This window comes from Bos javanicus, chromosome 1 (genome assembly GCF_032452875.1).
Source record: "Bos javanicus breed banteng chromosome 1, ARS-OSU_banteng_1.0, whole genome shotgun sequence".
NCBI lineage: Eukaryota > Metazoa > Chordata > Mammalia > Artiodactyla > Bovidae > Bos > Bos javanicus.
The window spans coordinates 151,456,200-151,470,102 of NC_083868.1; the positions used below are offsets into that span (position 1 = coordinate 151,456,200).

At 44.2% G+C, this 13,903-nt stretch overlaps 1 protein-coding gene across 1 annotated transcript in view; it reads right to left on the reverse strand.

Annotated features, from left to right (window-relative positions):
• Positions 1–13,903, reverse strand: part of COL6A6 (collagen type VI alpha 6 chain) — a 116,288-nt gene that overhangs the window by 23,504 nt on the left and 78,881 nt on the right. Inside the window, exons 28-32 of the mRNA XM_061424879.1 lie at positions 8,519–8,581; positions 7,336–7,371; positions 7,182–7,218; positions 4,867–4,878; positions 553–1,046 (exon numbers count right to left, since the gene is read on the reverse strand). Of these exons, the coding sequence (XP_061280863.1) occupies positions 553–1,046; positions 4,867–4,878; positions 7,182–7,218; positions 7,336–7,371; positions 8,519–8,581 (642 nt within the window). The remainder of the gene's footprint in view (positions 1–552; positions 1,047–4,866; positions 4,879–7,181; positions 7,219–7,335; positions 7,372–8,518; positions 8,582–13,903) is intronic.

Sequence of the window (13,903 nt, forward strand, 5' to 3'; positions counted from 1 at the left end):
CCAGTATTGTTGGGCTTCCCCGGTGGCTCAGCGGGTAAAGAGCCGGCCTGCAATGCAGGACACCCAGGTTCAAATCCTGGGTCGGGAAGACCTGCTGGGGAAGGGATAGGCTACCCACTCCAGTATTCTTGGGCTCCCCTGGTGGCTCAGCTGCTAAAGACTCTGCCTGCAACGTGGGAGACCTGGGTTTGATTTCTGGATTGGGAAGATCCCCTGGAGAAGGGAAAGGCTACCCACTTCAGTGTCTGGCCTGGAGAATTCCATGGACTCTATGGGGTGACAAAGAGTCCGACACGACTGAGCAACTTTCACTCACTCACTCTGCAGACTCAGTGTTCTCATCTACACAGTGGGAATAACAGTGATTCCCATCTCACACACACTGCTCACACACTGCTTGTGTGAACTAAACAGGAAGGTGCATATCAGGGGCTTGGCATGCTCCTGGTACATAGTAACAAACACTTCGCGCAGCTCCACGCTTTCCTGTAAATGCCCCTGAACACAGGCAGAAAGACAGAGAAGACTTCTGAGGCAGGTGGCCCTTCTTACCGCAAACGATCGCCGGACGGCAGGCACCTGATTGAAGGCGATCACCACTGGGATGATGTCCAGGGCGCTGAACTCCAGGCCAGCGGTGGTGACGGTCTGGGGGTCCACAGACGGGCCGCCGCTGAAGAAGGTGGCGATTCTTCTGGCGTGAGACCCCGGGAGCATCCGCTTGAAAACGTGCCTGGAGACAAACCTCATGGCCTTGCCGATGTCCCTGCTGGCCGTGGAGCGCTCGTAAGGGAGGGCCTCGATCTCTCGGAGGAGTCTGTCCTTCCTGTACGTGTCGGAGAAGCGGATGAGGAGCCTGGCGTGGGAGTCGTAGGCCAGCACGGCCACGCGCGCGCCTGCGGGGCAGTGGTCCTCCCGGAGCCGGAGGCCGCTCAGCAGGGAGGACAGCATCGCCTTCATCCGCACAAACTCGGGCTCTGTGATGCTCCGGGACTGGTCCAGCGCGAACACCAGCTCCATGGGGTACACGGGGCACTGAGGCGCTCCTAAAAGGCCAGAACAGGCACCTTACTATGAGACCAGTCGCTTAAAATGAAAAAAAAAAAAAAGATGCGTACATAGAAGGCTAAGTAATTTTAAATGTTAAACATTAAAATATGGAAACAACTAAATCATTAAATGTTAATAACTCAAATAGTAAAACACATACTTAAATATTTAAATCTTGAATAATTAAGATTATGTTCTAAAACTGATTTTGCTCTCTTAAATAAAGCAAAAGATGAACTCATTTATGAGACAGAAACAGACTCACTGACATAGAAAGCAAACCTATGCCTACCAAAGGGGAAAGGGGTTGGGGATAAATTGGGAGTTTGGGATTAGCAGATACACAATATTATATACACAATAGATAAACAACAAGCTCCTACTGTAGAGTACAGGGAACTATATTCAATATCCTGTAATGACTACAATGGAAAAGAATCTGAAAAAGAATATATATACATACACATGTATGTATGTCTATAACTGAATCACTTTTATGTACAGCAGAAACTAACATACTGTAATCAACTCTACTTTGGCCACCTGATGCGGAGAGCTGACTCACTGGAAAAGACCCTGATGCTGGGAGAGATTGAGGGCAGGAGGAGAAGGGGACGACAGAGGATGACATGGCTGGATGGCATCCCTGACTCAATGGATGAGTTTGGGTAAACTCTGGGAGCTGGTGATGGACAGGGACCATAGTGCCTGGCACACGTCAGGTGCTCAATTAATGCCCGCCATTACTATTATTGTTATTGACTTACCCATTGAGAGAGAGAAGAGCTACATTACTTAAAAGAATGAGGAGAGTGTTAACTGATGAATTTTTATTTACGTTAGAAAAACAAACTTAACCAATAAATATGCCTTCTTACTTAGAGAAACTTTAAGACTGTTAAACTTGAATGTGTTAACATTTATTCACTGATTGCAATTCATTCATTCTAATCCCAGTGTCCTGCACTTATCACAGTCAGAGATTTATATCTAATTATCTGAGGAACGTTTGCCTCTCCCACCACTTTATGAAGTCTGGAGACAGAGACGGTCTCTCTTGATCTGCCAGATGATTAGTCCCTGCCATGTATGTGGGGTCTCATAAAGGTTGAATGAAAAAGAAGCAAACGAAGGACAGTTCTTTGAAACAGGGACGGGAAGAAGAACAGAACTTTCAGGATGGATGAGATGCCTGGTGTTGAGATGCATGTTAGTAAAGAGGAAAGTTGAGGGATGTCCTTCCCTTGGAGGGGGGCCTCCTCTCATTCAGAGGCTAGCAAGTCAGCTCTTCCCAGGCGAGCTCAGGACTCTGACCCACAGTGTCTGGCCAAGTGGGCCCAGGAGGGGGTCACCTTCTCAGCTGGTCCACCTGGACCTCATCACCTTGGTGGTGGTTTAGTCTCTAAGTCGTGTCCAACTCTGTGACCCCATGGGCTGTAGCCTGCCAGCTCCTCTGTCCATGGGATTTTCCAGGCAAGAATACTGGAGTGGGTTGCCATTTCCTTCTCCAGGGGATCTTCCCAACCCAGGGATAGAACCCAGGTCTCCTGCATTGCAGGCAGATTCTTTACCAACTGAGCCACCAGGGAAGCCCCATCACCTTAGTGCCAGGCTATCATCTCCTTCTGGTCCTAGGTGCTGGGACCTTCACAGGCAAAAGGCCTAGCAAGAATAAATGTTCAACCCCCGAATTGCGTGTCTCAAGGCAGAAGGGCAGAATTACTATCTTCTGAGTCTAATTTAGTGGGCTGAGCAGAAACTTAAAAATTTCAGAAATTTCAAAAAATCAAGTTCACGGCAATTTTACCATAAAAACCGAGTAAAATTGTGACCAAACATGACCAAGTTTCCACTAGATTTTGTTTGGGCTGCTATCTCACATGGGAGCAACAGCAGCAATAACAGCATTGCAGCCTCAGCTCTGTAAAGGGGGAAAAAGATACAAGCACACTGGCTGACGATAACAAAAAATTCAAGCTTTTCGAGAAAAATCCCTCAAGGCTCACCAGCATGCTGCCAGCACCCCGAGGATTCTCAGGAACGCTGGGCTGGACTGTGGAGGCGCTGGGGAGGACCCATCCAGACGTGAGTCCCCAAGTGGAGGACCGATGTGCTGACAGTCACTGCACAGCCCGGAGCAAGTGACAATGAGGACAGAGGGAGGCGAACCCAGGCCCCTCCAGGGGACCACCACCCAGCAACGGAGGCCTGTCCAGGCCACTGCCAAGCTGGCCTAGAAGAGCCCCACACGGCCCCTCCCTCTAACGCGAGTCCTCTGGCTTTTACACACATCCTCTCTACAAGGCTTCCCTGGTGGCTCAGTTGATAAAGAATCTGCCTGCAATGCAGGAGACCCTGGTTCAATTCCTGGGTCTGGAAGATCCCCTGGAGAGGGAATAGGTTACTCACTCCAGTATTCTTGGGCTTCCCTTGTGGCTCAGCTGGTAAAGAATCTGCCTGCAGTGCGGGAGATCTGGGTTCAATCCCTGGGTTGGGAAGATCCCCTGGAGAAGGAAAGGCTACCCACTCCAGTATTCTGGCCTGGAGAATTCCGTGGACTGTGTAGTCCTTGGGGTGGCAAAGAGTCGGACACGACTTAATAACTTTCACTTTCCCTACAATGCACTCTCCCACAGCAGCCAAAATAAACCTTAAAAACTTGTTCATCAGTTCACTTTTATACCTTCAATACTTTTAATGCCCTCCCATTCCATTTTGAATAAAACCTGGCCTCCTAAATGTAACCTACAAAAGCCAGTGGGAAAGTCCCTGCTTCCTTCTCCAGTTCTTCACATGCCACGTCCCCCTCATCATCAAGTCTCTGTGGCCGTGGGCTTCCATCAGGAACTTGAAAACACCTGGGTCTCTCCTGTGCTATGGCCTTTGCACTTGCAGGATTCCCTGCCGGGATCTTGCAAAGCCAGCTTCTTTTTTATTCTTCATCCAAACTTTAGTGTCATTGCCTCATTGATGAACCCGCCCTTCAGAGGCATTTCTCCCCTCCTCTAATGTTATTTGTAACAGAATATTCCATTCTTTATCTCTTTCATAGTAACCAAAGGATTCTGTAATTCTTTTGCTTGTTCACTTATCTGGATCCTCCACAAGAATGGAAGCTTCCAAAGACAGGAATTATGCCCCTCTTAGTCAGCACTGTCTGGGACAGAGACTGCAATATAATGGGCTTCCAATAAATATTTGCTGGATGAGTGAACAAGCAACCAGAGGGCACAGATGCCTTTACATAAAAAAGTATAAGGGTATAAAGGTATGGAGGGCCATCGCCCTCTGGGTTATAACAGAAACATCATGTATCCAGTTTTTATAATATTCCTGAAAACTGGCCCAGAAAGATATTAAGCCAATTTGGTAATTAACATCAGCCATGATCTCCATAGGTTTTAGCACTATCTGAGCTACACATGTAGCTTACTTGCTATCTTATCATCCCTAGCTTTATTCCATGCACTTTTGCCCTTTGCCCTTAATCCTTAAAAACTAGACTACAGACATAAATAGAGAGAGAAAAGGGAGCGAGGAAAAAATATTATTACAGAAAGTCTACTGGTAAGGTAAATGGTACTGGTAGTCATTAAAATGTTAATAATTAAAAGATCAAACACTTGGTTGACAAAGAGTTGTGAGACTCAGCTTAAACGTGAGTGATTTATTGGAGGCGGGGCTACGGCTGTACTACCAAGAGGGCTTAGATAAACTTTTTATAATTTGGCAGGCAACACAATGTTCTAACTCATCTTTCCAGATGTGCGACATTTTGGAGCTTGATTATAATATGCTATAAATAAAATTACTCACCCTGTCTGCCAGCTGGGGAAGAAGAACAAAAGAAGTTTGGTTATTATTTGGTAGGAGAACAGCGTTCTGTATTGTGTAAGAAATCATGGCAACCGAGACTCTACTTCTTGAGCTTTTTGTAGACGACTCAACAAATCAAGGCCACAAATAGTGTTTGAAGATATGCAGACAGATCAAGCATCTTGGTAAAAACACAGGTCCTTCCACAGAGAAACAGGGCTGGAGACTCAGGAGGGCCATAAGTCAGCATCAGGCAGCCAGCTGCCAGAGGGAAAGGCTCTCTGCCTGGGAGGGGGCAGCACATTGCAGAGAGAGGCACCGAATTTGGAAAGTTAAAAGGTCTTAACCCCTTTTCACTCTAAATTTCCCTGTGTAGGTATCTATAGCTATTGATTACATATAGGTACACATATATACATATTTATATACATGTGTGTATGTGTAAACATCCTCGATAGATTTAGTCTTAAGTAAATGAAGCTTTCTCTAGGGATTTGTGTTGAAACAGAATTTCTGGGACACAGAGTATCAAACATTTTCAACTTCAATGCACTTCAGTTGTGTCCGACTCTGTGCGACCCCATAGACGGCAGCCCACCAGGCTCCCCCATCCCTGGGATTCTCCAGGCAAGAACACTGGAGTGGGTTGCCATTTCCTTCTCCAATGCATGAAAGTGAAAAGTTGACAGATTACTCTCTTATGTGGGTTTCCCTAGTGGGTCAGTCGGTAAAGAATCTGCATGCAAGGCAGGAGACCCAGGTTCAATCCCTGGGTCGGGAAGATCCCTTGAGAAGGGAATGGCTACCCACTCCAGTGGTCTTGCCTGGACAATCCCATGGACAGAGGAGCCTGGGGGGGCTACAGTCCGTGGGGGTCTAAAAAGAGTCGGATGCGACGAGCGGCTAACACAAATGAAGCTTAAACTTTAGGGCCACACTGTCCAATAAGAAGGCCACCCGTCTCGTGTGACTATCAACATTTGAATTAATTTAAATTAAATGAGATAAATGCAGCTTTTCACTTGCACTAACCATCCATCAAGGCTCAAATTCCCCTGTGGCCAGTGGCTACGTGTTGGACAGTGCAGTGGACACTTCCATCATTGCAGAAAGTTCTGGGCAGCACTGTTGCCAGCCTCTCACCCGAGGGGCCCCTGGCAAGGCCTTGAGAAGGGCCTAGCCGGGTGTTCACATGATCACATACTTTTATAACAGGCAGAAGTCATTGGCTGTAATTTTCTTTCTTGTTCTAAATGACACTCCTGAAGCAGTTTTGTACCTGGTTTTGGATTTACAATTCTGTGTTAAATCGCTCACATTTTGAAAGCTCAGATCTCATCACACTTGGGTCTACCCTTGAGTCAATATATGTCACATGGCTCCAACATCAGAAAGCCCACTCTGTTAGTCCAGCCTCAAAGCAAGCAATCTTCATGATCCAATGCATAGATTTGATTCCCAGAATGGATGGTTCCATTCTGCTACAAGGCAGAGTTAAGATCAGCACTGCATTCAAAGCTTTGCAAAGTCTGTCTTTGAGACCCATACTCTCTCCAGAAATAGGATCTTAATTTGTCTGTTTTCTCCCCCCAGATGCCTTGAGGGAACTGTGACATTTCTTTCAATCCTAACGTTTATCTAAGAAGTCGTTTGTAGGTGAACATTAAGCAACCAAGTCTCCTCATCTTGTCCATGGCATTCCTTTGATGCTGCTAACACACGTTTTGATAGAAGAGCCTGTTCTAAGGGTCTCAAAGCAAATTCAAAAGAGCCTTTGCCAAGTCAAAACCCATTTCTTGCTATTAAAACTTTGAAAGTAAAGAAAATACAGGTAGACTGGGTAATTTTAGAAGCAAATGAGTCTAATTCAAGGCAGTCAAGCACACCTTCTCAGGGAATGATAAATGTCAGAGTTCCCACCTGCCAGGATACCTCCTTGCCATGGCTGGCTCTTTCACAGCAGCTGAATTCGATCCTTAGCTGTTGTCAGGGGTTAATAATTTTATAAAGTTTAATGTGACTCCTCACTGGTTGATCTCACCATCAGGAGAGTTCTGACCTCCTATCTTCATTTTTCCCTGATTAAAAGCACTAGATGTATCCTTCGTTAGTGTTGGGACGCGTTTCAGTAGACATGCTGGGAGCCAGAGAGGGAGTTAACAGACATCAGTCTATGCCACCTCCAAATACACACAGTGACATCGCTAATTTTAAGAAACTGTCTGGTAACTAGTCTCAATTTTGAGTGCAGAATTTGCTGCTTTTTTCCTACGAATGCTGACACCCCGGGTGATCATCCTAAGCGCGGTACTTACGACTATGGTCCCGCACATACTGGATGAGCTCACATGTCTGCAGTTCAAAAGATAAAACAGAATGAATTAACCAACAGACTCCAGGTCCTGCAAGTTGAGAAATAAATAAATGTCACAGGATGCTTGGGCTCTGTCGGAGTCAACAGATACATACAGAAAACGAAGCCAATCCTTTGGCCCCTTTCACACCCTGGGGAAACAAAAAGAATGTGGTTTCAGGGTTTTGGAAGCACATCGCAGGAGCCAGAATATGCATCAACATTACTCTAAGAAAAAGATAGCTTCTTAACCTTTTTATTCTCACTAAGAGGGAGAAAAAAACTCCCTGTAGGATACTCATCATTAGATTAACAATAACGTTCTAAGGGGAGGGAACTGTACGTAGTGAGCCTCCAGCGGCCACTGTCCTCCTGCTGTGTCTCTGGACGATGATAAGGGTTGTCCAGAAGATAAAGACGGAGCTGGCAATGAGACACCGGCCGGGAGAGCTTTGCAGCAGACCCTGGGGCTAGAACTAGACAAGGCTGAGCCATCCCCTGTGCCGGGCCCTCCTTAATGCAGAGGTATCAAGTTCCCCAACACTTTGCCTTGGTCACTGGGCAGCCGCTGAGCAGAGCCTGAATCTGTGCCCATCATCAGCTGGATGACAAAGGGCCTAGACAGGCCAAATATCTGGAAAGGCAATCCGCACTGTCTTCCAAAAATGAGTATATATATATATATATGTATATGACCATATATATGTATATGATCATATATATATATATATACATATATATATATATGTACATTTCTATCTATCTGGGTAGGGGATAGAAAGAACAAAGTGGAATTATTTTGTATTTCATCTGTTCAGTCTCAAGTTGGAACAGGAAGAGTCTGGCTGAGCTCAAAGAGACGCGGAAAAATGTGACGGCGCCCCACCCAAACTCCTCAAGAAAATAAGTTCCATGTGAATGCACTGTTGGGAGCTTATTCACTATTTGTTAATTTCCTCTCCCTTTCTTTCATTCACTGATCACTGACTCTGAGAAAAAAGGCAAGGATTGGTCAGATAAATAAAATTCACTGATCATTGAGAAACCTCATTCTAGATGAAATAAGAAATGTCTTTTTGCTTCCTTCCTCGGTTCCCCCCACCACCCAAGAAATAGCAACTAATATTTAATCAGCATTTTTTTTCCTCCTCTCCCTGAGGACATTGAAGGTGGAAAAGTGGTGGAAATCATTGACAAGCTGCAAACACAGAAAGCATATGCATTTGGATAATGAAGACTTCGGGCACTGACTTTTTATCTGGAAAAGGAGCTGATGTGATTTATGGGTTTTTGATTTACCTTGCGTCCAGGAGGTCCCAGCTCCCCAGGGGATCCTGGTTCTCCGGGAAGCCCAGCAGATACCTTAAAGCAGAATTTATTTACCTTAAAATTATACATATATGTTTGTGTGCTATGTGGGTATTTTACATTTCAAAAGCAATACACTTTTGCCGGGAGCCGGCGAGAGGCACTCCACTCATGACAAAGGTCATGAGGAAGGAGGCTCAGCATACGTAAAGGTGGGATTGAGCCTCAGGAGTCCCCCTGGATATTCTCGAGCATCTACCCCCAAAAACCAAAGTCTGCCTACTTTACTGCTTTGTGCTCTCACCTCCGACTTTACTGGGGGCTGTCCCCCACCACCATCTCGCTCTCTCTGATAAAGAGTTAACTGACAGCTCCAGTTAATAAAGCTCCTGGGCATTAGGAGTGTTTAAATCCAAACCCCTCAGATAGCTCTCTAACTCGCCTGACAAGTTTACCTGGACTCCTACAGCTATGCATATGATTGTTTACAGTCTCCCAGCCTCAAGAGGCACGGGAAGCTTAAGATATTCAATTAGCTTAGAGCCTCTCAGAGAGTTAGAAACTGTCAGAATAAAACTAGTAAAAGATTTCATTGATGAGACAATGCTTGCTGCCAAGTTTCCACATCCCCTGTATTGTATCCTTGAATGTGTATTAATTAACATAGTTGGTATGTCGAAAAAATAAGTAGTGGCCTTGGTGTTAGCAACTTTAGACCCTTAAGGTAATAAATTCTTTCCTTTGTTGTAAACCCACTGCACCTCTGCCCTATAGGAATGCAATTTTATCTAACGCCTTCGGAGGATGGCGCCAAACCTTAAAATAATTACTCTTAGAGAAAATAAGTCTTACAGTTGACAAACCTTTGCCAAGAGTCATAAAATGTTAATAGGCCTTCTGGCCAGAAGATGATGTAAATCACCTAAACCATTTGAATACGATAAATTTGCAGGAAAGAAACTCTGGTTTTTGATAAGGATCAAAGACTGCTGACTTTGTATGATTTCACATCCCCTATTATCCTCTATGTGCAACTTATGGTATAAAAGCCCCTGTTGAAAATAAAGCTACGGGCCTTGCTCAGCAAAGCTTGGTCTCCCCATGTCATTCTTTCTTTTCACATTCCGGCTGAAGTTTCCATCTGGAGTGTGGAGGTCCTCTGCGACCATTTATTTGCCTGGGCTTCTAAAACCCACTTGAGAAGGTGTCTAAGGTGGGGCACCTTCTGCTATTCGAGAGGGCGCCTGCGGCCTCCATGGTCAGAGCTAACCTGGTGTCACAGGTTATATTGATTTTCCGCGTAAACCAAGCTACTCAGCCTCTTTTCTCCACTGAATTTTCCTACTGAGCTATCCTCATTCTACTACTCTTTATATCTTTGATGAATATTTAAATAGTTGCCGACGCTATCTCCCCTTCAAATACCCTGGATCAGCTGGGGCTGGACCCCAGCACACTTTCACTTTAGAAAACTGAGCGATTCCCAAAAAGCACACAGAAGGAAAAACATCCTCAGCAGCCTCTTCTCCCCCAGATAATACTCACTGACATTTTGTTGTTTCTTCTTCTAGTCTTTTACTTATTTATCCTTTTGGTGTTACTCTATATATATCTATATCTATATCTATCTATCTATCTATCTATATATATATATTTAGATTAAAATCATGGTCTTTATTTTTAATTCTAACGAGTATTTTTTAAAAGCAATTTTAGGTTCAGAAAACAAATTAAGAAGTTACAGACGTTTCCGATATGTATCCTGATCCTTCACACTCCTAGATGCCCCCGTTACTAGCATCCCCAACTGGAGTGGTACATTTGTTACAACTGATGAACCTACATTGACATCATAATCGCCCAAAGTTCATAGTTTACATTAGAGTTCATATCTGGTATTTTACATTCCATCTTAATATATTTATATACTTTTTATTGCTGCCTTTTAAACTAAACATGTATTTCTGGACATTTTCATATAACTAAATATTCTTTCACAAAAATTGCCTTTCATGGCCACCATGCTGCTGCTGCTGCTACTTCTCTTCAGTCGTGTCTGACTCTGTGACCCCATGGACAGCAGCCCATCAGGCTCCTCTGTCCCTGGGATTCTCCAGGCAAGAATTCTGGAGTGGGTTGCCATTGCCTTCTCCATCATGGCTGCCATAGTATTCTATCAAATGAATATACTGATTTATTTAATCAGTTCCTTATTGTTGGCATTTAAGTTTGCTGTTGTTGCAATAAGCATGCCACTATAAAGTCATATGTGCAATTCTGATTATTTCCTTAAGAAAGATTGCTAGAACTAGAATTGCTGGGTCAAGGGAGAAACTTCTATCTAAATGAATTTTTATCTCAATTTATCTGAATTTAGTAGGTGACTAAACTAACAAACACATGAAAACAACAACAACAAAAAAAACTCAGAAAAGCAAAAATTTAAATATAAAAACCCTTGAAAGAACCACAAGAAAACATAGAACACGTGGCTGGAAATATCTGTAGTAAAATGGGGAATAGCAGCAGCAAAAAAACACCAGCTGTTGACTACTTAGCTTACGTGTGTGCATTCAACAACATAATTTATCATAAAGAAAGCAAGAATTTAGTTTAAAAATTAGGACAGTATTTCTTTGTTCATTAGTAATGTCATGAGATGTACAAGCTTTATGAGAGTGAAAAACAAGGTTGTTTAAAACCAACTTAATCTGTAAAAGCATTGCCTATTAAATAGCAAATAATTACTAGATGACCTTTGTGTCTTCCAATGATATGCACAGCATGCTGGGTTGAGTGACAAAGCAAGACAAAATGCAACCTTACTATTTTATTTAGAAGATATAGATTAACCTCCAGGGGGGGGAAATGTATATTGGACATAAGTGCTTACTTTTGTTCCCTCCAGTGTTTTACTAAAATAATACTAAGCAGACTTTTTTTTTTTAAGACAAAAAATAACAAACATAGGAGGAATGAGAAATGAGACAATAGCTTTCAAACTGGAAAGCATTAAATGACTTAGAGCTGAAAAAGCTGAATCCTAGGCCAGCAGCAGGGAAAGCTAGGAGGTTGAGTGTTTTATGATGCATTCTCAGAAAGTACCTCTAGAAGTGCGGGTGTAGGAGAGAGGGCAAATAAGGCAGCTTGGTTGGGGAATTCCCGGGCTTCCTCCCCATTCTCAACAGTTGAGTCAAATGTCCCTTCTTTCTCCTTGATGGCAAAGGTGAAACTGAGGTGGCTACACACCAGGAAACCCAGGCAGAGCTGAAGGTTGGTGGTACGGTCCAGAAAACAAGGCAATCAAGTGAAGCTGTGGAATAGATGTGAGACCCCTAGAAAGCTGGGGCTCCTGGAAAGCTGGCAGCCAGACCTTCACCCTTAGGTGGAAGATTGAAACAATCTTTTCAGGGGAATCTAACTAGACAGAGAAGAAAGACCCCAGGATGCTGATCTCAGATGTTTGCTAAGTAGCAACTCAGTCAGATCACTCTTCAGTGAAACCTGTAGTTGACGAGCCCCATTTACTTCCTTGGGGCTTCCAGTTAGATTTTGTGTCCTCAGCTCTTCAATAGAGAGACTCGTGAGCTGGGCAGAGAGAGACAAAGAGCAGGGCAGGAAAAAACACTGCCAGGAACAGGCTATGTTGGGCAAAGGAGACTTCAAAAGTACTAATTTATATCCTTAGAGAGATGAGATGTTTCAGCCATGAAACAAAAATCAGATCAGATCAGATCAGTCGCTCAGTCGTGTCCGACTCTTTTCGACCCCATGAATCACAGCACGCCAGGCTTCCCTGTCCATCACCAACTCCCAGAGTTCACTCAGACTCACGTCCATCGAGTCAGTGATGCCATCCAGCCATCTCATCCTCTGTCGTCCCCTTCTCCTCCTGCCCACAATCCCTCCCAGCATCAGAGTCTTTTCCAATGAGTCAACTCTTCCCATGAGGTGGCCAAAGTACTGGAGTTTCAGCTTTAGCATCATTCCTTCCAAAGAAATCCCAGGGCTGATCTCCTTCAGAATGGACTGGTTGCATCTCCTTGCAGTCCAAGGGACTCTCAAGAGTCTTCTCCAACACCACACTTCAAAAGCATCAATTCTTTGGTGCTCAGCCTTCTTCACGGTCCAACTCTCACATCCATACATGACCACTGGAAAAACCATAGCCTTGACTAGATGAACCTTTGTTGGCAAAGTAATGTCTCTGCATTTGAATATGCTATCTAGGTTAGTCATAACTTTCCTTCCAAGGAGTAAGCGTCTTTTAATTTCATGGCTGCAGTCACCATCTGTAGTGATTTTGGAGCCCAGAAAAATAAAGTCTGACACTGTTTCCACTGTTTCCCCATCTATTTCCCATGAAGTGGTGGGACCGGATAGGATAGTTTAAAAAAGAATTTCAGGCAGAAAAAAAAAAAAAAAAACTGGGGGCAAGTCTGTGTCCCTCAACCCTGACTCCTGTGGGGACATTTGACAATGACTGGAGGTATTTTTGGCTGTCATGATGGGGAGAGGGGGATGGGTGGCGCTGAGCCTCGTGGGTAGAGGCCAGGGGTACTGCTAAACATCCTGCAAAGCAAGGAACAGCCCCCACAGCGATTACCCAGCCGAAAATGCCAGTGGTACTGTGGCTGAGGAGCCCTGCCTTGAAGGGTGTGCACGTGTAAAGTTGATAAAAAGTATAAATACAAACATACCTTTATACCCCAAACAAGGCAGGTTAAAAATTATGGCATTTTCAAAAAAACAAAAAACGAAAAAACAAATGCTTCAGTTGGGGTGAAAAAAGGTAAAGATTTAGAAAACTTAAACTAGGAATGTCGGAGAAGGCAATGGCACCCCACTCCAGTACTCTTGCCTGGAAAATCCCATGGACGGAGGAGCCTGGTGGGCTGCTGTCTGTGGGGTCGCTAAGAGTTGGACACGACTGAGTGACTTCACTTTCACTTTTCACTTTCATGCATTGGAGAAGGAAATGGCAACCCACTCCAGTGTTCTTGCCTGGAGAATCCCATGGATGGGGGAGCCTGATGGGCTGCCATCTATGGGGTCGCACAGAGTCGGACACAACTGAAGCGACTTAGCAGCAGCAGCAGCAGCAGCAGCAGCAGCAGCAGCAGCAGCAAACTAGGAATGTAATCAATCCAAGAGAACTAAAGAGATACTCAAAGCTTTATTACCAAAACCCTCCAACGAAAACTTGGAAGTTTTTCAGTGTCTAAACTTCAAACTCAAAAATACAAGTTGTAGAAAAAGGCAGCTTGGAAGGTGAAATAAACAAGTTGAAGATAGTGATAAATTGTCCAATGTGGGAAAAAAAAAATGAAGTAACCAAAGGCCAAGAGAAAAAGATTATATATTCCCCATTAGCTA